The sequence below is a fragment of the Phacochoerus africanus genome, chromosome 4 (genome assembly GCF_016906955.1).
Source record: "Phacochoerus africanus isolate WHEZ1 chromosome 4, ROS_Pafr_v1, whole genome shotgun sequence".
NCBI lineage: Eukaryota > Metazoa > Chordata > Mammalia > Artiodactyla > Suidae > Phacochoerus > Phacochoerus africanus.
In genome coordinates, this window is record NC_062547.1 from 108,618,166 (window position 1) to 108,643,953 (window position 25,788).

General features: G+C 35.0%; 1 protein-coding gene across 11 annotated transcripts in view; it reads left to right on the forward strand.

Moving 5' to 3' along the window:
• Positions 1-25,788, forward strand: part of PPIP5K2 (diphosphoinositol pentakisphosphate kinase 2) — a 92,785-nt gene that overhangs the window by 41,024 nt on the left and 25,973 nt on the right. For 10 of the 11 annotated variants that reach the window (XM_047778371.1, XM_047778370.1, XM_047778372.1 and 7 more), the window contains exons 18-24: positions 165-306; positions 895-1,118; positions 13,156-13,283; positions 13,866-13,980; positions 20,009-20,116; positions 20,208-20,324; positions 23,388-23,555. In XM_047778371.1, coding sequence (XP_047634327.1) covers positions 165-306; positions 895-1,118; positions 13,156-13,283; positions 13,866-13,980; positions 20,009-20,116; positions 20,208-20,324; positions 23,388-23,555 — 1,002 coding nt within the window. Of the gene's footprint in view, positions 1-164; positions 307-894; positions 1,119-13,155; positions 13,284-13,865; positions 13,981-20,008; positions 20,117-20,207; positions 20,325-23,387; positions 23,556-25,138; positions 25,633-25,788 lie in introns of those variants that run through there. The other variant, XM_047778381.1, reaches the window with a different exon arrangement.

Genomic DNA, 25,788 nt, shown 5'->3' on the forward strand with positions numbered 1-25,788 from the left:
CTGAGTTTCTTACTTCCTCCTTGATCTTATTAACTATATTTTCAGGGTCATCTTCATTTGTAGTTTAGAATTATTCTCCAGCTACTGGAAAAATTTATATATTGTTCTCTTGGACAATTGGGCATGACCAGATGTAAAAATACATATATTCTACTCATTTGTAGCTTACTCCATCTGGAAGCATTTCTCTTATCAAATCAATGCATTTAATTAAAAATCCTGTGAAGACCTGTGACAAAGTGTATTCCTTGATACAGAGTTTGACTTCTCAAATCAGACATCGTATGGAAGATCCCAAATCATCAGGTAAATACTTTGTTTTCCTTTAGTCAGAAGATGAATAAAAGTTACTATGTCATTGCTGTAAGCATTTTGAAATAGGGTACCAATCATAAGAAATGAAGCCTTTCTTGCTATATCTAGGTGTAATATGAGTTAATATGTATCCAGCAAAAGAATAATAGAGAAGTTATAGTTGCTTTTATCCATGACATCATGAAAGAGATAATAAAACATTTTTACTGGATTGATTATGTAGTGTTGCCTTACAGTTAACCATTAAATAGGCATCATAACAAGGAGCAAACAAGAAAGTGATCTGGATTCTGGCTCTGAGACTAGCTTGATTAGTAGCTTGGGCAACTGATGCATGTAACATATGGAAAGGTCTTTTGTAAAACCAGTTCCTAACCCATTATTTACACCTTTATTCAAGTCTGCAAAATACAAAATATGGTATATGATTGCTAAATAGTATATGCCTCTAGTAACATTTCCTAGCTACTTAACAATTTCACCTTTGATATTTAAAGAAATTTCTATTATCAATTTTTTAATGTATATCCTTTATATGCTTTTGAAGTTTAATATACTGAAAATGTTATGTTGTTTTAGATATTCAGCTTTATCACAGTGAGACCTTAGAGCTCATGCTACGTAGATGGTCCAAGTTGGAGAAAGACTTTAAAACCAAAAATGGAAGATACGACATTAGTAAAATCCCTGACATATATGACTGTATAAAATATGATGTCCAGCATAATGGTTCCTTGAAATTAGAAAACACAATGGAATTATATAGGCTTTCAAAGGCATTAGCAGATATTGTTATCCCTCAGGTAAGTAATTCCTACAAATCAGTTTTCTTGTACTGCTTATGTAGATACTGCTAAAATGTCTATCAGTAGGTAAAAGATAGTTTGTTTTCATGTCCCAGTAAAGCTATAATTTTAGAGAGGAAAATAAGTACTTAGGAATTTATATTTAAAATTTTTTTGTTGAACTAAAGCATTATGTGATCTTTTAATAGTTTTAATAGTGACTTTTTAAAATTTAAGAACTGATACTCTTACAGACTAATAATACACTAGTAATAAACAAGATAACTGAAAATGGGATGGGATAAATCATTTAAGTATTTATTGGGCACCTATTGTGCACCTCCTAGCTCTGTGCTATGGGAGTGTGTGCAGAGTGGGAGAAGAAGGTAGTTGTGGCCTTATATAAATGTTGGAAGTTCTTTTTACTTTATGTGAAAGTATTTTGAAAATAATATTTGGTGGTCAGGATATAAGTTTCCTGTGGGCAGTGGTAGATGTTGGAAGGGTGGGGTCTTTTTATTATAGGAGAATAAAAATAAAGGTATAAACAAAGTTCTGATAACCAAAATGTAATTAAACAAAGAATCAGATTGATAATAAAAGAGACAGGTGAAATGACAAGTTGAGATAAGGAATGTGTTAGAAGACAATAGTTGCAGATGCCCTTTTAACTTTTTTCAACTCATTAAAAGATTATTTGGATATTGTAAAGGGGAGTTTGGAGTAGATCAGACTTTCCAGCTGTGAACCAAAAAGCAGAAAAAATGAATACAGTTGATTCTTGAATAATGTGGGTTTGAATGGGTCCTCTTATATGCAGATATTTTTCAATAGTAAATACTACATTACCGCATGATCCACAGTTGGTTGAATCTGCCATGGATATAAAATCACAATTAAGTTATACTCAGAATTTCAGTGGCATAGAGAGTTGCTGCTCCTAAGCTCCGTGTTGTTCAAGGATCACCTGTACATGAGAAGTGTAAAGATTGTGTATAAAAGAAGTCTTACTTAAAGATACTCATATATAGAAACCAGTTGAGAGATTCTTTAATAAGTAAAAATAGAACTACTGTATGATCTAGCAATCCCACTCTCATATATCCAGAAAAGGTGAAAAAACTAATTTGGAAAGATGCATGCACCCAGTGTTCATAGCAGCACTATTTATAATAACCAAGACATGTGAACATCTGAAGTGCCTATCAACAGATGATTGGTTTAAGAAGGTGTGTATGTGTGACACATACAATGGAATGCTACTCAGCCATAAAAAAAAAAATACTGCCATTTGCAGCAATATAGATAGACCTAGAAAACATGGTACTAAGTGAATTAAGTCAGAGAAAGACAAATATTATATATCACTTATGTGGAATCTAAAAAATAATGCAAATGAATTTATACCTAAAAAGTGAAAACACTCACAGATGTAGAAAACAAATTTAGGGTTAACAAAGGGGAAAGGAAGAGGGGGAAGGATAAATTAGGAGTCGAATTAATAGATACAAACTACAATAGGTAAAATAGATAAGCAAGAAGGATATACTGTATAGCACAGAGACTATATACAATATCTTATAATAACATATAAAGATAATCTGAAAAAAGATATGTAACAATCACTTTGCTCTACACCTGAAACTAACATGATGTTGTAAATCAACTACAGTTTTTTAAAACTCATATATAAAAATGGTTAAAATAATACCAGTGTCCCTTTCCTAAAAAATTTAGAATGTTCAGGAAAAACTAGAGACTTTGCAAAATTGGGAATTAGGGCTGCACAACTTCCCTCTAAGTATTTGTGTACATATTAAATTTTAGTGTATTCTTTTAACATGAAAAAGCAACTACCTATTTGGTCAGTATATATAATATAGAAATTTTTTTTTTTTTTGGTCTTTTTGCCTTTTCTAGGGCTGCTCCCATGGCATATGGAGGTTCCCAGGCTAGGGGTCCAGTTGGAGCTGTAGCTGCCAGCCTACGCCAGAGCCACAGCAACACAGGATCTGAGCCGTGTTTGCAACCTACACCACAGCTCATGGCAACGCCAGATCCTCAACCCACTGAGCAAGGCCAGGGATAGAACCTGTAACCTCATGGTTCCTAGTTGGATTCGTTAACTACTCAGCCATGACTGGAACCACCTAACATAGAAAATTTTTAAGTATGATTTATAAACAAGTCACTTGCAAATAAATTCTTTTTAAAAGAGAGGATAAAAATATCTCATACTTCAAGAATATATCATTAGAATTCTCTTGTGGCTCACCAAGTTAAAGATCCAGCATTGTCACTGCAGGAGCTCAGGTAGCTGGTATGGCATGGGTTCAGTCCCTGTCTTGGGAACTTTCATAAGCTACCAGTGCAGCCAAAAGTGGGGAGCGGGGGGGAAACACTGGCTTAGAAAATAAGAACTTACTTTCTGACAACTTCTTTCATTTACTAAATGGAAGATAACAAACACAGTCTGTGTTTTTATGTGGCTTAATTAATCTCATCTTATACTCCAATGAGTTTTAGATGGCCATTTTTCCTACTACTAGTGTCTGTATTTTAGGTGCATTATTTACATAGCTGAAGAAATATCTCACCATCTCTTTGTAACTTAAATATTTGTAAGTTTTTTTTAAGCATTTTAATTAGAAGAAAAACTAAAGGTTAGAATGGTTAGGAAAGATTTGACATCATTTGTATCATTAAAGTTATTTTTTATGCTCAGCAATTCTCAGTCTCTATTATAGTAATTATGTTATGAATCAAATTAGATTTTGTCAGCAGTCTGAGAACTTATTTGAAAACATCTCCAAAATTATTTATCTTGGATAAATTATCCTTTAAACCTTAGGACTCTTTGGACAATGTTATGCCCAAACTTGCAGGAATCAGTCTGTCTTTGGTTAAATTCATAATTAAATTTTGGTAATTTTTTAACTTAAAAAGAAAGGTCTTTTTATATGTTTTCCTTGAGTTCTGAGATTATGAATAGAGAAGAGGACAACTTGGGATTTACCTACTGAACTTTTTGGTTTGATATTCCTTATTGTGGCTAAAACTTGAGGTTTCTGTTTTAACGGACTATTGAATTCAGTTCAGTAAATATTTTACTTTGTTGCTTTAGCCTTCATAAATCTAAAACCATGGACAAGATACAGGTATTTTCAGTCATTGAACAATTAACTAAAATTGTAAACATATTTATAATAATTGTAATAAAGCTGTAGTTTGTAGTAGAAAAATGAGGAATTTGCATTTTTACTTCACAAAAAAGAATATTTCAAGCTTAGAGACTTGATGACTCAGTCAAATAATGTAGTAGTTTGACTAATTTAGAGAGAATCACTGTCTTTGCAAGAAAAAATGTACATGTGTTCTGGTATACTTCAGAGTTGCTATGCCTCTGAAAAGATCCATTTCTACTCTTACATTGCATTAATTCTTATATCTGTGCTGTGTGAATTATGTAATTCTAATCATATCTAAGCTTAAACATGATAAACATGATTTGTTGCTTTTAGTTGCTTTAACAGTTAATATTTTTAATTATGGTAGGTATTTGTGCTGTGATAGCATCAACTTTTCATTTTTCAATCACTATCAATCTTCAGAAGTAGAAGCCTTGGTTTAAAAATGATACGTAAAGTTAGTTACAGTGGGAGGTGACATCAGCATCATGGTAGTGTGACATTCTCCCTTTGACCATCCCTTTCAATCTACAACCAGTAAAACATACATAACTGAACAAAAGTGCCTCTGCTCAATACATCAGAATGCCAAAATAATTTTATAACATCTGTTCACCTAAAAGTGGCTGCTCTGTAACACATAAGAGGAGGTGGAACCAAGGAACAGTAGAGACAGTGCCTGTGATCCCAAACTCCTGGCCACAGCTGGCTGAGCCTGCAGCCTTAGAGAACGCAGTAGTTTTAGGGATGGTAGCATACAACATAATTCTAGCCTCTCTACTACTGCTGTGGCACCAGTGGCCGCAAGGAGCCAGGCATTAGTGGCAGTGGGACCCCATCCCTCCAGCCTTGGCAGCTCTTGCTCCACCACAAATACCCCGACTGGGAGTGCCCTTGAATGCTATAACTTTGGAATTGGCAAGGGTACCTATGATCCCAGGCCCCTCCCCCCACCTTATTCTTCCCCCTGTAATGGTAGAGCCTGAACCCTAGGAGATTCTGGACACAGTGGAGGTTCCTCTTCTCCCAATGCCCTAGACAATGACACCAGCAACATGGGCAGTGTCAAGACACCCTGGAGGCACAACAGACAACAAGGAAGACACCAGGTAGCAATTCTAGCAGGTGCTGTAGAGTATCAAGTGTCTTTCTCAAATATGACCTGACACGGCTTGTGCTATAGTGCCACCTACTGGAAAACAGAAAAATGGGCCTCTGAATAATCTGTTGAATTGTCAGAACCAAATTTTTCTAAAAAAGCATTACTTAAAGAAGAAAACTGTTCACTGCTTCAAATGTGCCAGCAGAAGAACAACTCCCCAGGCACCGTAAAGAACCACAGTAATACAGTATCAGAAAAAGAAAATGACAGTTCTCCAGAAACCGAATTTAAATCATGGAATGTTGTAGTTTAACTGGGAGAGAGTTCAAAATAGTTACCATTGAAAGGAAAAAAAAAAATAGCTATTTTGAAGGAACTCAAGCTTCAAGAAAACTCAGAAATACAATTCAGTGAGCTCAGGAATAAAATAGTGAGCAGAAGAAATATTTTACCAAAGACACCAAAAAATTCTTAATAAGAACCAGAGAGAAAATTTGATTCTGAAGTATTCAAGAAATGAGATGGAGAATGCATTAGAAAGTATTGGAAATAGGAGTTCCTGTCGTGGCGCAGTGGTTAACGAATCCGACTAGGAACCATGAGGTTGCGGGTTCGGTCCCTGAGCTTGCTCAGTGGGTTAACGATCCGGCGTTGCCGTGAGCTGTGGTGTAGGTTGCAGACGCGGCTCGGATCCCGCGTTGCTGTGGCTCTGGCATAGGCCGGTGGCTACAGCTCCGATTCAACCCCTAGCCTGGGAACCTCCATATGCCGCAGGAGCGGCCCAAGAAATAGCAGCAACAACAACAACAAAGACAAAAAAACAAAACAAACAAAAACAATAAAGAAAGTATTGGAAATAGAGTAGATGATATGGAAGAGAGAATTAGTGGGGTCAAAGGTAGAATTCCAGAAATGATACAGGTTAGGAGAGGAGAGAGAATTAAGATCTAGGAAATGAGGAAATTATATGAGAACTGTCTCACTCTATTTGGAAGATTAACATCAAGATACTGGCTATACCAGAAGGAGAAGGGAACAGAAAGTTTATTTAAAGATAAAATAGCTGAGAACTTCCCAAATTCAGGATGAAACTCATATGCAAGTCCATGAAGCTAAGAGAACACCTAAATACCTCAATGCAAAATGACCTTCTCCAAGACACATACTAAAATTGTCTAAAGTCAGAGTTCCTTTGTGGCTCAGTGGGTTAAGGATCTGGTATTGTTCTTGCAACAGTCCAGGTTGCTGCTAGGGCACAGGTTTGACCCCTGGCCCAGGAGCTTCCACATGTTGTGGGTGTAGACACAAAGAAAAAAAAAAAGAAAGAAAAATAAAACCTCTAAAGTAAATGACAAAGAATTTTAAAGGGAGAAAGGGAAGAAAGGATGGTAACCTGTGAAGGGACACCCATTAACAGTAGATTTCTTAGCAAAAACTATAGGGCATGAGAGAGTGGAAGGACATAAATCAAAATATTAAAATATAAAAAGTGTCAGCAAGAATACACTACCATCAAAGTCGTTCATATATGAAGGAGAAATAAAGGTTTTCCCAGACAAACAGAACAATAACTATGCCTTACAAGACAGGTTGAATGTAGCTCTTCTACATGAAACAAAAAGGCAGAAGTTCCTAAAACTTTGAGTAAGATGATAAAAAGAAGTTTAAAATTGCAACTTGTTACCAGAATACATTGTTAAACACTTAATTATAGGAGTTCCCATTGTGGCACAGCAGAAGTGAATCCAGCTAGGAATCATGAGGTTGCAGGTTTGATCCTGGTCTTGCTCAGAGGGCTAAGGATCTGGCATTGTCATGAGCTGTGGTGTAGGTAGCATATGCAGCTCGGATCCCACATTGCTGTGGCTGTGGTGTAGGCCTGCGGCTACAGCTCTGACTCAACCCCTAGCCTGAGAACCTCTATATGCCATGGATGCAGCCCTAAAAAGACTAAAACAAAACAACAACAACAACAAACAAACAAACAAACAAAACCCCACTTATTTATAGCATAAAATTTATAGTGGAACACAACCCCACCATGCAGTTGAAAATCTGTGCGTTACTTTATTGTCACTCTCTGAGGATTCAATCAATTGCAGGTTGTATAAAACTGTAGTGCATATTTATTGAAAAAATCCACTTAAGTGGACATATGTCGTTCAGACCCATGTTTCAAGCATCACCTGTAATTCAATTTAGTATCAGTCTCACAATATAAAAAGGGATAGTTGGGGACAACAAAATCAGAAAAGCAGAAGAGGGAAAAGGACAGAACTTAAATAAGGATAAAGTGCTATCATCAGGAAAAGGACTGTTCTGTCTGTGAGACATTTTACACAAATCTCATGGTAACCACAAAACAGAATTCTAGAGCAGACACACAAAATACGAGAAGAGGAAACAAAAAAAACCCCACAGAAAACCACCAAACTAAAATGGCAGACAGAAACTCAGGAAAAAGAAACAAAGGAAATACAGAGCAACCAGAAAATAAAGTACTAAGTGCTCATTTATCAGTAGTCACTTTAAGCGTAAATGGATTGAATTTACCAGTCACTGATACAAAATGGCTGGATGGATTAAAAAAGTAAGTCCTGACTATACGTTGCCTCCAGAACACTCAGGTCAACTCTGAAGATGAACAGGCTCAAAATGTAGAGATGAAAGATGATACTCCAAACAAATGGCAGCCACAGTAAAAGTGAGTATAGCCATACTCATAAGAGACAAAATACACTTCAAGCCAAAGAAGGTAACGACAGAGATGGACATTACACAATAAAAAAGGAGACAGTTCATCAAGAAGACAAGTTTCAGATATATATACCTCTAAGTTAGGAGCACCTAAATTTATAAAGCAATTATTAACAGACTTCATAGGAGAAGCTGATAGCAATGGAATAAATATATGGGACTTCAACACCTGACTTACATCTACAGATTATCCATAAAGAAAGTCAGTGAGGAAACAGCAGTCTTAAATTAAACATTAGATCAGGTAGACTTGATAGATTTATACAGAACGTTCTGTCCAAAAAGCAGCAAAATACACATTCTTAAAATGCACCTGGAACATTCCCAAGGGTAGACCTTATGTTGCAACACAAAGAAATTTTTAATAAATTTAAGAAGATTAAAATCATATCAAGTATCTTTTCCAATCACAATGGTATGGAACTAGTAATCAAGTATAAAAAGAAAGCTCAAGAAATCACAAATACGTTGAGACTACACAACATGCTATTGAACAACTATTGGATCAACAAAGAAAACAAAGGAAAAGTCAAAAAATACCTGAAGACAAATGAAAATATGACATAGCAAAATCTATGGGACACAGCAAAAGCAGTTTTAAGAGGTAAGTTTATAGCAAGACAGGTCTACCTCAAGAAACAAAAATTTCAAAGAAACTAACCTTATACCTAAAGGAACTAGGAAAAGACAGACAAAGCCCAAAGTCAGTAGAAGGAAAGAAACAATAAAGAGCAGAGTTGGAAGTAAATAAAGTCCAAAAAAAACAATAGAAAAGGCCAGTGAAACTAAAAGCTGGTTCTTTGAAAAGATAAATTAATTGAGGTAAGAGGATAAACAGAAGGAAAAATAGCAGATATCCAGAAATACAAAGGACTCTAAGACTATTATGAACAGCTATATGCCTGCAAATAGGACATCCTAGAACAAATGGACAAATTATTAATCATTCAACCTTCTAGGACTGAATCATGAAGAAATAGAAAATCTGAATATACTGATCATTAGGAGATTGAACCATTAATCAAAAATCTGCCATAAAATCTAGGACCAGGTGTCTCCACAGGTGAATTCTACCAAATATTAAAAGATTTAATACCTATCTTTCTCAAACTCTTCCAAAAATTTGAAGAGGAAGGGATGTTTCCTAAATGATTTTATGAGGCCAGTGTTACCCTCTTAATTATTGTCCAGACAAGACAGTACAAAAAGGGAAATTATAGGGAAATAATATCTGAACATATTTTCAAAAATCCCCAATAGAATATTAGCAAACCAAATACAATAATACATTAATTAGGTCATATACCATGATCAAGTGTGGTTTATTCCAGAGATGCAAGGAAGTTTCAACATCTATAAATCAATCAACCTGGTGTACAACAAAATGAAATATAAAAATCATATCTCTGGAGTTCCCGTTGTGGCTAGGCAGTAATGAACCCAACTAGTATCCATGAGGATTCGGTTTCGATCCCTGGCCTGGCTCAGTGGCTTAAGGATCTGGTGATGCCATGAGCTGTGGTTCAGGTCACAAATACAGCTTTGATCTTGTGTTCTTGTGGCTGTGGTGTAGGCCATCAGCTGCAGCTTGGATTCAAGCCCTAGCCTGGGAACTTCCATATGCAGCAGGTGTGGCCCTTAAAAAAAAAAAAAGACAAAAAAATCATATCTCAATAGACAGAGGAAACATTTGATAAGATTCAACACCCATTTATGATTTGTTAAAAAAAGATATAAAAAGAACATACCTCAACATAGTAAAGCTAGTAAAACCCATAACTAACCTTACATTCAATGGTGAAAAAGATTGGGAGCAAGAGAAAGATGCCCACTCTCACTACTCTTAGTCAACATGGTATTGGAATTCCTAACCAGAGCAACTAGGCAAGAAAAAGAAATACAAGCCATCCAAATTGGAAAGGAAGAAGTTTAAACTATTGTTATTTGTCAATGACATCAATTTTTTTGTTTGTTTTTTTGCTTGTTTTTCTCTTTTAGAGCTGCACCTGTGGCATATGGAAGTTCAAATCAGAGCTGCAGTTGCCAGCCTATGCCACAGCCATGCCAGATCTGAGCCACATCTGTGACCTGTGCTGCAGCTTGGGGCATCAGTAGATCCTTAACCCATTGAGCAAGGCCAAGGGTTGAGCTTGCATCCTCATGGATCCTACTCAGATTCTTCACCCTCTGAGCCACAGCAGCAACTCCCGCCATGATTTTTATATTTAGAAAACTCTAAAGATTGCCCCCCCCCCAAAAAATAAATAAATAAATGCATACAAAAAAGTTAAAAGGTACAAAATCAATATAGAAAAATCTTTTACATTCTTACACACTAACAACAAACTAACAAAAAAGAAATTAAGAAAACCTTATCTACAGTCTCAACAAAAAGAATGAAATATGTAGGAATAAAGTTAACCAAGGTGATAAAAGACCTGTACACTAAAAACTGTAAGACATTGTTGAAAGAAGTTGAGAACAGGAGAAAATGGAAAGATACTTGTGTTCATGGGCTTGAAAGAATTAGCATTGTAAAAGTATCCATATTACCTAAAGTAGTCTGTAGATTTGGTGCAATTCCTATCAAAATCCTAGTGATATTTTTCACAGAAGTAGAACAAAAAATTCTGAAATTAATCTAGAACCATGAAAGACCTGAAGCAAAGCAATCCAAAGCAAAAAGAACAAAGCTGGATCATCACACTCCCTGATTTCAAATTATACTCCAAAACTGTAGTAATCAAAGCAATATGATATTGGCAGTAAACCAGGCACACAGACGAATAGAACAGAACTGACAGCCTGGAAATAAACCCACACATGTATGAACATATATATTTAGTTTATGACAGAGAAGTCAAGAACATAAAATGAATAAAGGATAATCTCTTCAACCAATAGTATAAGGGGAACTGGACCACATGGATTAAAGACTTGAATGTATGACCTGAAATCATAAAACTAAAAGAAAACATAGTATGCTCTTTGACATTGGTCTTAGCATTGTCTTTTTGGATGTACTTCCTCAGGCAGGGGGAACAAAAGCAAAGATAAACAAATGGGACTGCATCAAACCATACAGATATAGTAAACCATCAACTAAATGAAAAGATAGTCTACCAAATGGGAGAAGGTATTTGAAAATCATATATTTAATTAGGGGTTAATAACCAAAACACATGAAGAACTCATATAACTCAAACTAAAAAACCGAACAACCCAATTAAACAGTGTGCAGGAGAGCTGAACATTTTTCCAAAGAAGACATGCACATTGCCAAGAGACTCATGAAAAGATGTTCAGCATCACTAAATTATTAGAGAAATGCAAATCAAAACCATAATGAGAAATCACCTCACACTTGTTAGAATGGCCATTGTTGAAAAGGCAAGAAATAACAAGTGTTGGGGATTATGTGGAGAAAGGAAACCCTGGTACACTGTTGATGGGAATTTAAATGAGTGCAGACTCTGTGGAAAACAGTATGGAGATTCCTCAAAATTAATGGATAAAACTTCCATACTATTCAGCTGTTCCACCTTTAAGTATTTATCTGAAGACTAAAAACACTAATTCAAATAGGTATATGCACATCTATGTTCATTGTGGCGTTATTTGCAATAGCCAAGATATGAAAAGTGTTCATTGGTGAGTGAATGAATAAGGAAGTGGTATATATAATCACTGGAATATTACTCAGCCATAAAAAGGTATAATCTTGCCTTTTGTGGCAACATAGTTGGACTTTGAGGGTGTATGCTAAATGAATCATTCAGGTAAAAACTAATACTGTATGATTTCATTCAAACGTAGAATATTTTTTAAAAAAACTTAAGTAAATGAGCAAGCCAAACAAAAACACTTATTTGTAGAGAAAGGAATAATAATAACCGTAGGGGAATGGAGGCAAATTGAGTAAAGGGAGTCAACTGTATGGTGATGGTTGGAAATTAAACTTTTGGTGATGAGCACACTGTAGTTTGTACAGAAGTTGAAATGTAATGTACACATGAAAATGTTAGAAATCAATGTTACCTCAGTAAATGAAATAGTATTATTTATAGTATAGTATTAAATAACTACCCAATTCACAGTCATCTATGTTAGTAAGATTATTGAACAACCACACTTTTATGTTTAAAGTAGATGATCCAAGAGTTATTTTCAAATATCTTCCATCTGGAATCAATCATCTTTTTCTTTCTTAGGTTTAAGATTTATTATCCATACAAATGTTTTGCCCCCTGTGAAATACCTGATAGCAGGAAGTAGCCTTTAAATACAAGTATACTGGAATGAATTTTGAGAGAAAATCTGTGCCTATTTCTTCCCTCCTTCTCTCTGTCCACTTCCCTCTACCTTACGCCACCTTTTGCCCTCTTCCTCTTAAAATGCTCTTTCTGTCCTCACACACATCACAGATTTTTCTTTTTTATATCAGGTCATTTTCTAATCTACCGACTTGAACTGTAACTTTTACTACAATTTTTTTTTGTCTTTTGTCTTTTTGTTGTTGTTGTTGCTATTTCTTGGGCCGCTCCCGCGGCATATGGAGGTTCCCAGGCTAGGGGTTGAATCGGAGCTGTAGCCACCGGCCTACGCCAGAGCCACAGCAACGCAGGATCAGAGCCGCGTCTGCAACCTACACCACAGCTCACGGCAACGCCGGATCGTTAACCCACTGAGCAAGGGCAGGGACGGAACCCGCAACCTCATGGTTCCTAGTCGGATTCGTTAACCACTGCGCCACGACGGGAACTCCTACTACAATTTTTATTACAATTACTATGTCTTCTTAACACTTTGGATTTTAATTCCTCATAAATTTAATTAATTTAGAATGGTTACAGAGTTCCTTAAATTTGGTAATTTCATGGCATTTTTGCCTAACCATTATTGTTTAAAAAAGGCTTAATAAAAATATTTGTCTCTTACTAAAATTCTTAAATTTTTGGAGTTCTTTATTATTGTACCCTTTTTCTAATGCTGTTCATTTTCTCCTCAGGAATATGGTATAACTAAAGCTGAAAAACTGGAAATTGCCAAAGGCTACTGTACTCCTCTAGTTAGAAAAATTCGCTCAGATCTTCAGAGAACACAAGATGATGACACTGTAAATAAACTCCATCCTGTGTAAGAGACTGTACTGGTATTTAAGTTTCTAGCATCTGTTTTTGTATACTTCAAGTCGAATTACTTTTATTATTCCTATGACTACCTCAGGAGTGTATCACCTGAAATAAAGTACATCACCTAGAAAATAAAGATTACCTAGGTATTCCTAATAGTTAACTTCCAACCACAGTTCTTTTTGGCTCCAAATTGGGGAAAAAACTGAGGTAAACAGGGAAAGGGGATGGGTGTCATCATTCACATGTGATCATCAATGATCACCCTTATTCAGCAGGTGAACTTCCTTAGGGCTGTGTCCTCTTTCATTGCTAATAAAGGCACTTAAATGAACTATTTACAGTGAACTTGACTAATATTAACTCTTCTTTGACTAATCTCAGTGGTCCCAGTTAGTTCTGGTTATCTTCATGTTAGAGGACTGTCTGCTAAGATAATACCTGAATTGTGGTTGGAAGAATGATAGATTTTACTTATTATATTCTTTTGCTTCTAGTAAGATTAAATTCATTTTTCAAAATAATTTGTATTTAATATGTTTTAATTGTATAGTTATGTTTTAACACTGTCTGCTCCTGACTTCAGGTATTCCAGAGGTGTTCTGTCTCCTGAACGTCATGTCCGTACCAGATTATACTTTACCAGTGAAAGTCATGTACATTCTTTACTATCTATTCTTCGCTACGGTGCCTTATGTGATGTAAGTAGAATAAGTTATATCATTGTACTTACTGAAAATGTATTATTCAATTGGTAATCAAATTACTAACAACATTTTTTACTGTACAGTTATTCATTATTTGTCATCATTAGTCAAGGGTCTGCTATATACCAAGCACTGTGCTAGATGATGACTTGTTCTCTTCTCTTTGAAGAAGATCCACTTAAGCAAATAATAATATAAAATAATATAGGTGATGTTAGGGGCTGGTGACAGTGAGATAAAGAGAAGCTGATGAATTTGCATTATTTAGGGGTTAGAATTGGCAGGACCTGGTATTTGGTTGGACATTGTAACTCTGCTGTTATGTAATGAATCATACCAAAGCTTACTGGCTCAAAACAACCAGTCTCTTTATTTTTCTTTCTCATGGTTTAAAGTGTTGACTGACCATTTAGACAGTTTTGCATTGGGTCTTTCATGAGGTTGCAGTCAGACAGTGCCTGGGGCTCAAATCATCTCACAGTTTTCTTCTCATGTCTGCTGCTTGATGTCAGTTAAGACCTTGGCTAGGGTTGTGGACCACAATACCTACAATGGCCTTTTCATGTAACTTGCTTTCTCAGAACATAGTAGCTGAGTTCCAAAAGTGAGCTTCCTAAGAGAACAAGGAACTAAGGAGCAAGCACAAAACATTTTTCTTCATTTAACATAAGAAATTATATAGATCACTTCTGCTGAGCTGTTTTCATTGAGACAGTCACAGAGTTCCATTCAGGTTCCAGGGGAGGGGAAACAGACCCACATTTCTAGATGAGTGGAGTATCACCGTCACATTGTAGGATGAGTATTGAGATTGGATATATTTTGGTGGCCATCTTTGGAAAATAGAGTCTATCACAGTGTGTCTATTAGCCACACAATCCATATTTCTTCCATGTGCAAAATGTACTTAATTTCTCTGATATTCCTCCAGGCTAATCTATTACAGCATAAATTTGACATCAGGATCTCATATCTAAATCAGGGCCAGATATGGATGGGATTCTTTGGGCATAGCTCCTTGAGTGCTCAGGAGAACTCAGTCTTAGTTCAAAAATCTGTGAACTTGAAGATACCAACATTCTGTCCTTCATACATTCAAGAAACAAGGGATTACTGCTGTAAATAACCTTTTCAAAACAGGGGTAAACAGATGGTCCATTGCAATTTTGAAATCTACATAGGTGCTTATTGCTCAGTCCTTAATTAGAGCTCTGTCATACTGCCAGGGAGTTGTTTTAATGGCTCCTGGCTTCCTGCTTTGGCTTCTTGACTGCTTCATCTGGTCATCCTTCCTTTTGCGTAAAGAGTAGCTCATGTTTGCAGCTGAGAAGTTTTCTTTAACCTGCATCCTGCCTAAGAAAGTTTGGGTACCCAAATGTTGGTTTATTTTTAGTTGAAGATGGTGTAAAAAATAAAAAGGACTAATTTATCATCTTTATTAAAAAATTCAGGAGTTCCCATCATGGCACAGTGGTTAACGAATCCGACTAGGAACCATGAGGTTGTGGGTTCGATCCCTGGCCTTGCTCAGTGGGTTAAGGATCCAGCGTTGCTGTGAGCTGTGGTGTAGGTTGCAGATGCGGCTCGTATCCCGAGTTGCTGTGGCTCTGGCGTAGGCCGGTGACTACAGCTCTGATTCGACCCGTAGCCTGGGAACCTCCATATGCCAAGGGAAGTGGCCCTTGGAAAGGCAAAAAGACAAAAAAAAAAAAAATTCACACCCTCAAATCTCTTAAAAATAAGGAGTTTTCTACATTGGGCTTCCTCTGTGGCTCCTGAGGGATAGTACTGAACAATACTTACTGCTTAATAGTGAGTATCTGAGAGACATGCTAGTATGATCCTGAAAAAGGTCTATGAGCCTTAAATCTTTCTTAAGTCTTAGTATTTTTATAATCACACCTACATTTTCTTGACAGATTCCTGTGTTTCTCCACTTTTTAATTATAGCATTGTTTGGAGATTGTGGGAATGAGAAATAGTTTTATTTTTGAACTCCACAAGTCTTGGCTCCTTTTAAATTAACCATTTCCCTGTAGCTTACCTCCTCCTCTCATAATTTATTCCAGGCAGTGAGAAGAATCTTGGTGGCATTTTCAGAATTTTTCCTGGAAAGCTTGTGGCTAGCTCATTGAGTTCCACTCTCTACAGGCTACAGTGTGTCTACACTTTGCACCACTCCGTAGCAAGGACTCTTTTTCCTATAGTTTCCAGTAACATTTTTCTTACCTTCCTCTAATCCTTCACTAACTTCCTCAACGCCCTTTAGGCTTTCACTCACACGCTCTTTTTGAGGCTTTTTTGTTTCTTTTTATGGCTGCACATGCAGCATATGGAAGTTCACGGAGCTAGAGGTTGAATCAGTTGCAGCTGCTGGCCTTGGCCACAGACATAGCAATGCCAGATACAAGCAGCGTCTGCAATCTATGCCACAGCTTGCAGCAATGCTGGATTCTTAACCCACTGAGCAAGGCCAGGGATCAAACACGGATCCTCATGGACACTGTGTTGGGTTCCTCACCCTCTGAGCCACAACCAGAATGCCTTTTGGGGCATTTTAACTTTTCCCAACACTCTCCTTTCTTTGCTTACAGATACGGAGGGTAAGAAAGGAAAGAGTCAAGAAAGATTCCCATATTTCTATCATAGGATCTTCTACAAAATTACCCATCATTCAGTGAGATAAGTAGCACTTGGGGGAATATGTGGGCCCCAGAAGGAAAGCAATGAGTTTAATTTTAGATAGCTTGAGTTTGAGGCCTTCGGAGGCTAGTGAAGTGAAGATAACCAGTAGAATGTTCATGTGTAAAGGCTAAAGGTTTGAGTTGAAGTATAGAGTTGGGAAGCTGAGATATTAATGATGGCTGAGGCAGTGGCTATTAGTAAGATTCCTGGGAAGTTTTTATTTGAAAAAATAAACTGACATTTTAGAGATTGGCAATGGAAGTGATAATCAAACAGACTTAGGAATTTTAATATCCCCTTTCTTTCTCGGCGTAAATCTAAATACACTACCTAAAATAAAATATCACTTCTACAGTATATCAAAAATATTTTTTCAGCCATCTCCAAACTAGCAAAAATTAAGAGTTGAAAAAAAATTTCTAGGTGTATATTGGCATACACATTTTTGCACGTCTATAAAAAATAATCTTTAAAATGAAGTGAATTCAACTTTGTTTTCTTTTATACTTTTAAAATAAAGGACAACAAAATATATAATGAAGATTTGGTATATGTCTCTTAATTTTTAACCTATCTTATTATTAGGCCTTGATGAATAGTTATTATTAAAGTTACCCTAAGGCTGTGTAAATATCCTGTTGCCATCAAATTTTCCAACTCTTATGTTCTTTTCTCTTGTTTTTATTTTTTTTAGTCCTTTAAAAAATAGCAAAGTGACATCCTTTGCATGCATAGGCAGGTTAGTTGAACTTTAATATAAGAAATAGAGAATGGAAAAAAATGACCTTTAACTAGTAAGGCAAGGGCTTATCTATTCAGTAGTAATGATTTTGTTTTGGGGGAGGAGATATATCTCTATTATGTGGTCACCTTTTGACTTTGCACTTCTTTATAAGGTGGAAAGAATATAGAGGATAGAAGAACAGATAAAAGGCCTATTGATTGGAGCATAATAGTGAGTGATAGATAAAAGTTAAAAAGATAAGTTTAAAGAACCATGCCTTTGTAATCCTAAGGGAATTGGGAAGTCATTGAAAGGTTTTAAGCAGGGAAGTGAATGGCTTTGGTTGTTGTGTGGACAGTGAATAGGTAGGAATATATATGAGGAAACCAGTTAGGAAGCATGTGATCTGAAGAAGGATAGTGTAGTTTAGACTTAGGGTGGCGGCAGTAGAACTATAGCTTATTGAGTATATGTTGTATTCAGCTACTTTTCTAAAACAAAAGCTAAACAATTTCATTCTTATAAAAATTCTGTGTTTCTAGGATTAAAAAAAATTACTTGTACTTACTAAACTGAAAATTAAGGTTTCTACCAAAGTGATGTCTTGTATTCTAATTTAAAATGTTAAAAATTTTTTTTTGAATTATAATTCATTATCCTAGCTCATATTATCCTGATAAGAGCCTGTGTCTAATATACTTAAAACCTTGTTTGGTCTTTTCCCAGTTGAAATTTTTCATTTTTCATTGTGGACTTGATAAAGTCTATCTCTTCATAGTAGATTTTTTTTTTTAAGGTGGTTTGTTAAGGAAATGAGATTGTAAACTAAATTTCAAGGAATGTACTTTACAAAAAGATGATTAATTTTTTAAAAAAGATTTTTATGAATTCTTGATATTGCATGCAGGAAAATGCTGCAAAATGACTAAATTTTAAAAAAATTTTAAAGCCGACCTAGCAAAATCTGTAAGTGCACCACTGAATTAGTTATTAGGTATTAGATGGCATTCTCATTAATAATGCAGTATTACAGAGTCTAATAGATCTTTTCAATTACTGAAATGTTTTCATATTTAATTTAAACCCGTTATTTATAATAATTCACATTTCATAAAACGCAGTAATGCTATGTTAATTTATGTTTTTCCTTATCAATTTTGAAAAAAGAAATGTGTATACATCTTTGTACATATCCTCTCCTCAAACACTGACACAGACACACACAAACTCAGACAGATGCAGTTTTTACTCTGGAGTGTTGGAAGCAACTACTGTAGAGCATTTAGAGGTATGAATAGCCATTTATTGAAATGAAGCCAAGAATACGTGTAATTACACAAATTACATGATGTTGATTTCACTTTACTTTTCCAAAAACTTCAAAGGGGGAGTACTTCCTCTGAGATTATATAATGTCTAAATTTAAAAAGGAAATATATTCTGTAATTTTAAAAAATAAGTAATCAGTGTGTGGCCTTAAGTTTGGGCTTTTGCATTTCAAATTTTATCTTTTAAAAAAGATGCATTCTATACAAAAGTCCAAAATATTATATACACTTATTGTATACAAAAAATTGTTGGCTTTTTATAATTTGTAATACTTGATATGAGACGAAGGACATTATCTCTGATGTACCATAACATCTAAGTGAACCGTATTGACTTTTGCCTGTAGAGTTTCAACTTTGAGTAGTTTTTCCTTATCAGATAGAATTTTCTACTTTAATTGCTTATAATACATATCTTCTAAGATCCCTTTAAGTTCTGATGCTCTCTGATTACATGATTCAAAACTAATGATTGTCTAAATAAAGGTGGAGTGGTAAAGGAGATGGTATATACTGCCTATACTTCCTCCTACTGATTGTTTTAAAATATTACTGCAGTAATAATAAATATTACTACAGTAATGAGGGATATTTACTGATATACCTGTATTACTTAACTATATGATGGTGGGGGAAAAAACAGCACTACTTTTAGGGGATAGAATTCTGTTTATGAAGCATGACACTATGCTGGGGTCCTTTGGGACTTAAAATTAGCAATTGCCCTTTACTCTCAGAATTCAATTATAGGTGTCATATTTGAGGAGATTCTTAATTTTACTTTGAGTTATTAAAAAAAAAAACAAACAGGGAGTTCCCGTTGTGGCTCAGCGATTAACGAACCCAACTAGTATCTATGAGGACTCAGGTTCAATCCCTGGCCTCGCACAGTGGGTTAAGGATCTGGCATTGCCATGAGCTGTGGTGTAGGTTGCAGACATGGCTTGGATCCTGCGTTGCTGTGACTATGGTGTAGGCCAGCCGCTGCACCTCTGATTTGACCCCTAGCCCAGGAACTTCCATATGTCGAGGGTGTGGCCCCAAAAAAAAGAAAAAGAAAAAAAACTTGAGTCTCTAATACTACTGGGGAGATTTTTTAAAAAAAATAATTTATTTAGCCTTAAGTAACTGAGGCTTAAGTGGAGTTATTTTGAAAGTTTGTGCGTATAAGAATTCACCTTATTTATGTGGCATTGATCAGAATTAAACAGTTACTAAAATGAAAATAAAGTGACTTGCAAGTAACATATTACATGAAAATGCTTACCATACACCTTTTGCTCAGGAATCAAAGGATGAGCAGTGGAAACGAGCTATGGATTATTTAAATGTTGTCAATGAACTCAACTATATGACTCAGATCGTTATCATGCTTTATGAGGATCCTAACAAGGTAACAGAGTACTTGATTTGCATGTGTTACCAGAGGTAAATAAATAGTTCAAAGTTTCTCATTTTGAAAATGTTTTGTAATATATTTTTAGGATCTTTCCTCTGAGGAACGCTTTCATGTTGAATTACACTTTAGTCCAGGAGCCAAAGGATGTGAAGAGGACAAAAATTTACCATCTGGCTATGGATATAGACCAGCTTCAAGGGAGGTATGAAGTTGGTATTCTCAGAGCTGAGTTACTACAATTCTAGATTTTCATGAAGTTTCTTTAAGAATTTTCTATTATGGAGTTCCCGTCGTGGTGCAGTGGTTAACGAATCCGACTAGGAACCATGAGGTTGTGGGTTCGGTCCCTGCCCTTGCTCAGGGGGTTAACGATCCGGCATTGCCGTGAGCTGTGGTGTAGGTTGCAGACGCGGCTCGGATCCCGCGTTGCTGTGGCTCTGGCGTAGGCCGGTGGCTACAGCTCCGATTCGACCCCTGGCCTGGGAACCTCCATATGCCGTGGGAGCGGCCCAAAGAAATAGCAAAAAGACAAAAAAAAAAAAATTTTCTATTATGTACTATAATTCTTAACTACTAAATGGCAAGATGGTTTAAATTTCATGAAGTATGATTTGGGTTGACAGAATTTTTAGGCACATTAGAATTTTATACTTTATCTTTTAAGATCTAGATTTTTTTGATTTTTTAAGATAAGTATTTTCAATGAATAGCTATAGTTTTTTTGGGTTTTGGTTGTTTTATTTGGAAGACTAGTCCATACTTCACTGTGCTAAGCACTTGACATGAATTATTGTAATTTAATCTTTGCAATAACCTTACAAAGTTAAATATGTACTGAGTTTAAAACTTTTTTACTAAACTATAATACATGTTGATAAACATACCTAAATCATAAATGTGTAGTTTAATGTTATATCACAAAATGACAGTTGTAAAACAATTAGCCAGGCTATGGAATAATACTATCCCAGAAGAACAGTTGTGCCCCCTCCTTGTAACAAACTCCCTTGCTTTCTCCCCAGAGGTACTCAATATAGTGACTTCTGGCACCGCAAATTAATTTTGTCTATTTTCAGATTTTATGTAAATGAAGTCACAAAATATGTGCTTTTTTGGGATGGGGAGTAGGTTTTGCTTCTTTCACTATGTGTTTGAGATTCACCTGTTCTTCATTTTTGTTGCCATATAGGATTCCATTAAATAAAGTGCACTTTGTTAATCCATTCCACTATGATGATCATTTCATTTGTTTTCCAGTTCATGGTTTGAAGGTGAATGCTTTTATGCACATTCTTGTACAGGTCTTTTTCTGAACATACATACACATTTCTCTTGGATATATATCTGGATATAAAAGCTGGGTTATAGAGTATGCATATGGTCAACTTTTCAAAATACAGTCAAATAGCTCTCCAAAGATACTACTATGTCCTTATCAGTACTCTGTGTGATTAGTGTTTTTGATGTAGCTGTTTTGGGGATTATGTAGTGGTATCTAGTGGCTTAAATTTACATTATCCTCATGACCATTAAGGATTAGCACCTTTTCTTATATTCATTGGCCACTTGAATATACTTTTGCGAAGTTCTACTACTGGCTTGGACCAGAATGGTATTGAGTAGAAGCATTGATAGTAAGCATCTTTGTTCATTCCCAAACTAAAGTGAAAAGTAACATTTCAAAGAGAACATTTGGGGATTTTAATTGAGATTACATAAATTCTGCAGATCAATGTTGAGAGAAGTAACACTCATACAGAACTGAAGCATATAGTCTAAAACTTGGTCTATAGCTCTGATTTTTATTTAGCTATTCTTCATGCCTTTTTGATAAAATTAAGATTTTTTTTAAATGTCTTGTATTTTGTCAGATTAATCCCTGAATTCTTTTTTATGTTATAAATTGCTTATTTAAATGTAATTTTCTGTTGGTTATTTTCCTATTGAATTTTAACTCTTTTTTGTATTAAGTTTTTTTGTCTAAAGAGTGTATAACCACCTTACTAATGATGTTTATTCATTCTAATTATTTGTCCATGGAGTCATCTGAATTTTCTATGTATGTGATCATATCTCTGAATGATGACAGATGTCTGGCAAATTTTGAATAGATATAACGATGGTGGGCATTCGTGTCTTTCAGTGATTTTTTTTTTCTTTTTTAACGGCTGCACTTGCAGCATATGGAGGTTCCCAGGCGAGGGGTCCAGTCGGACCTACAGCTGCTGGCTTATACCACAGCCATAGCAACATCAGATCCAAGCTGCATCTATGACCTACACCACAGCTCAAGGCATCACTGGATCCTTCATCCACTGAGCGAGGCTGGAGTTTGAACCCGCAACCTCATGGTTCCTAGCCAAAATTTGTTTCTGCTGCGCCAAGATGGGAACTCCTAGTGATTTATGATTAAAAGTGGTGATTGCTTCAAGTTTTTAGATATCCCATACCTGGTTAAAGAAGTTTACTTTCTAAACCTTTACTTTGATGAAGCTGTTTATATACTTCTGTTTGGCTGCTTTCAGCTAATTTATGTTTATGAGATTCATTGATGTAATTATATTTAGTTTTAGTTTGTCCATTTTTACTGCTTTTAAAATATGTGTTTTACTCTATGACCATGCCCCAATTTACCCATTCTATTATAGGTAGATATTTAGTATAAATTTTTAAATGTGTTTGTTTCCTACACAATATTGTGAATTTCTTGTAATTTGGGACAGTATCTGATTCGTCTTTGTCCTGGCACATGGTATGTACTGAGGAAATAGTTAATGAGCCATCAGATGATGGTTATTTAAGTGTGCAGTCATCACATTTGTTGGAAATATTTGGAATAGAATTTAAATTTTCTAAAATTTATTAATTTAGATGCTATTTTAGTTTATCCTTGAGTTGATGACATTGCTGATAACAAAATTAATCTCTATTCTTTCTTACTGTCATTTATTATTATTGCTTATTTATTTGGGCATTTGATAAAACTTAGTTAAGCGCTTTGTTTTATATGGCTTTTTACTGTCCTTTTATTGTTTAATTTCTCCAAAGAGCATATGCATTTCTTAAAGTCAGGAACTCAGTCATCTATCTTAGAGCACCCAGAATAATATTGGCTATTGAAAGAATTCAGTTATTTAATTCACTTGAGTAAGCGAACTTGAATATGTACTTCAACTGATTATACCATTTGGTGGTTGAATTTGTTCATCTGAAGAGGTTAATTTGTTTTATCTGAATTTTATTACGTTGTATTCTTTCCACATAGAATGAAGGCAGGAGATCTTTTAAAATTGATAGTGATGACGAACCACATACTTCTAAAAAAGATGAGGTTGATCGAGCTGTGATATTATTTAAACCCATGGTATCAGAGCCAATTCATATACACAGGAAGTCTCCACTTCCAAGATCTAGGAAGATGGCTACAAATGAAGTAAGTACAGGTGTCGGAGCATGTCTTTTTTGAAGTAAACTAACTGTATACTTTAATAAAACAGAAAAGAAAATACAGCTTTAATTATCAAGCTTGGAAACCTAACAGATTTTTAATTGTCAACTTTATTTTTCAAAATAAATTTTTGAGAATACAGAGGTAGTTAGAAAATACAAAGATTAGTTTTAAAATTTGGAGATTTATGAATAGTTTTTATAACAAAGTTGAGTAAAAATGTAAAATAAGGCCTTTCTAAGAATTGATCCATTTTTTTGTCTTGTCGCTCTAGGTTATTCTAATGAAGAACTTTTTTAAAAAGTCTGATCTAATGGATCAGGAATAATCTTTGCTTAAAGTAGTAAGGAATTGCCAGAAATGTTCCAGTAACAACTGATTCAATGACACTGTAAATTAAAGTGTAAAATTCTAAATTGTTTACCTGATTACAAAAATCAGTATAGAAATTTGAAAATTTGATGCTACAATTGAAAAATTTACCTCTGTATTAAGATCTACAATTAAATAGCTTAGGCTAATTATATGATCACTAATAAACAGTTAAATAACTACTATAATAACATTTAAAAAACATTAATGTTTTAAAAAACTACTATAAAAACATTTAAAAAGAAAGTTGAACCATTGGAATGAAGCTTAAGTCAGTCTTTAACATCTGTATACATTTTTATACTTGAAATACCTTTATTTCAGGTTATTTATATTCTCCATAGGATGCTTCTCCCAGTACTGATTTGAGATCTGTGTTTATGTTTTCTAAATGCTTAAGTAAAAGTATAAAGCAAAAGTTTAACCTTAAGAATCATCAACTTTTAAGTGAGAAAAATATTTTTTGTTGACGATTGATTAAATATGCCAAATCTTAAGTTAGGCATATACCTAGCAGTTGGTAAATAAAAAGAAAGACACCAACGAAAAATTATGCTGATTTCTATAGCCCCAAATTATACAAACATAGTGCTTTTTGATTCTCAAGTTTCAAATATGTGTCCCAATTTGACAATTATGTATAGAAAAAATATCCATCAATAAAATAGATTGCTGTAATTTTACAGTGGGAATGTATACTATTTAAGATTCCCATGAATATAATATTTTAAGTTAATTATAAAAGAGAATGATTTCTAATTGTAGAATTTGAGATTATTTGTTCTATTATAGCTTAATTTAAGAGTGAGAAACTTGGGGTTATGTTTAGTTATCTTTAATTTCAGAAAATTGGGAAATGACATATATTAGTATAACCTAAACTACCATTTATGTGAGGGCAGTGATTTTGATGTTGTTGAATTAAATAGTCTGCAATTTATCACATTGTTTAGAATTTCACTATTAAGACTTATTCTGCTCTCCAAAATAAAGTCTATAACACTGATAAAGGCAAATGTATTCTGAGTCTTCATTTCGTAACCATCTATATATTTGTAAAATCTTCAACAAAATCACTGCCCTCTGTTAACTCTTAAAACACAGAACACATTTATAAACCTTTTTTCTCATAATTACTTAAATAGTTGCTTTCAAGAAATTGTTTCTATGCCATGCTAAACTTTTACTTCCATAAGGTAAATTATTCAAGTAAAACCTTGAAGAATTTTTCCAGCGTCCATCGTCTCCGTGGATATCAGAAGTTTGTACTTCCAAAAGACACACAGAGAAAAAGACTATTCTCTTCATTTTGTGCAAGTAGATTTTACTCTGTCCTCACTGTCTGAAACCTGAACATGCAAACATGTAAAATGAGAATGTTTGCTGCATGTTTTGCCTACTGAACTCTGTTATCTTTGGAGGGGGTAAACAAACAGGTTGAAAGTGTAAGCAAATACAACTTGAATCCTCCATCTTATGGCCTCTAATTTTTCTTTTGTCTGGCAGACAGATTTTCTTTTATACATTATGCACATTGAAGTCTCTTTAACTCTTTGCAGAGTTCTTTAGTGCTTTGGGTTGAAAAGTTTACCCAATATAGCATAAAAATTCTTGAATATCTAAAATTAACCAGAATTTTCATATTTTCAAAATTACTAAGATAAAAAATTGTTAAAATCGGAGTTCCCATCATGGCTTAGTGGTTAACGAATCCGACTAGGAACCATAAGGTTTCGGATTCGATCCCTGGCCTCACTCACTGGGTTAAGGATCCTGCGTTGCCATGAGCTGTGGTGTAGGTTGCAGACGCGGCTTGGATCTGGCGTTGCTGTGGCTGTGGTGTGGG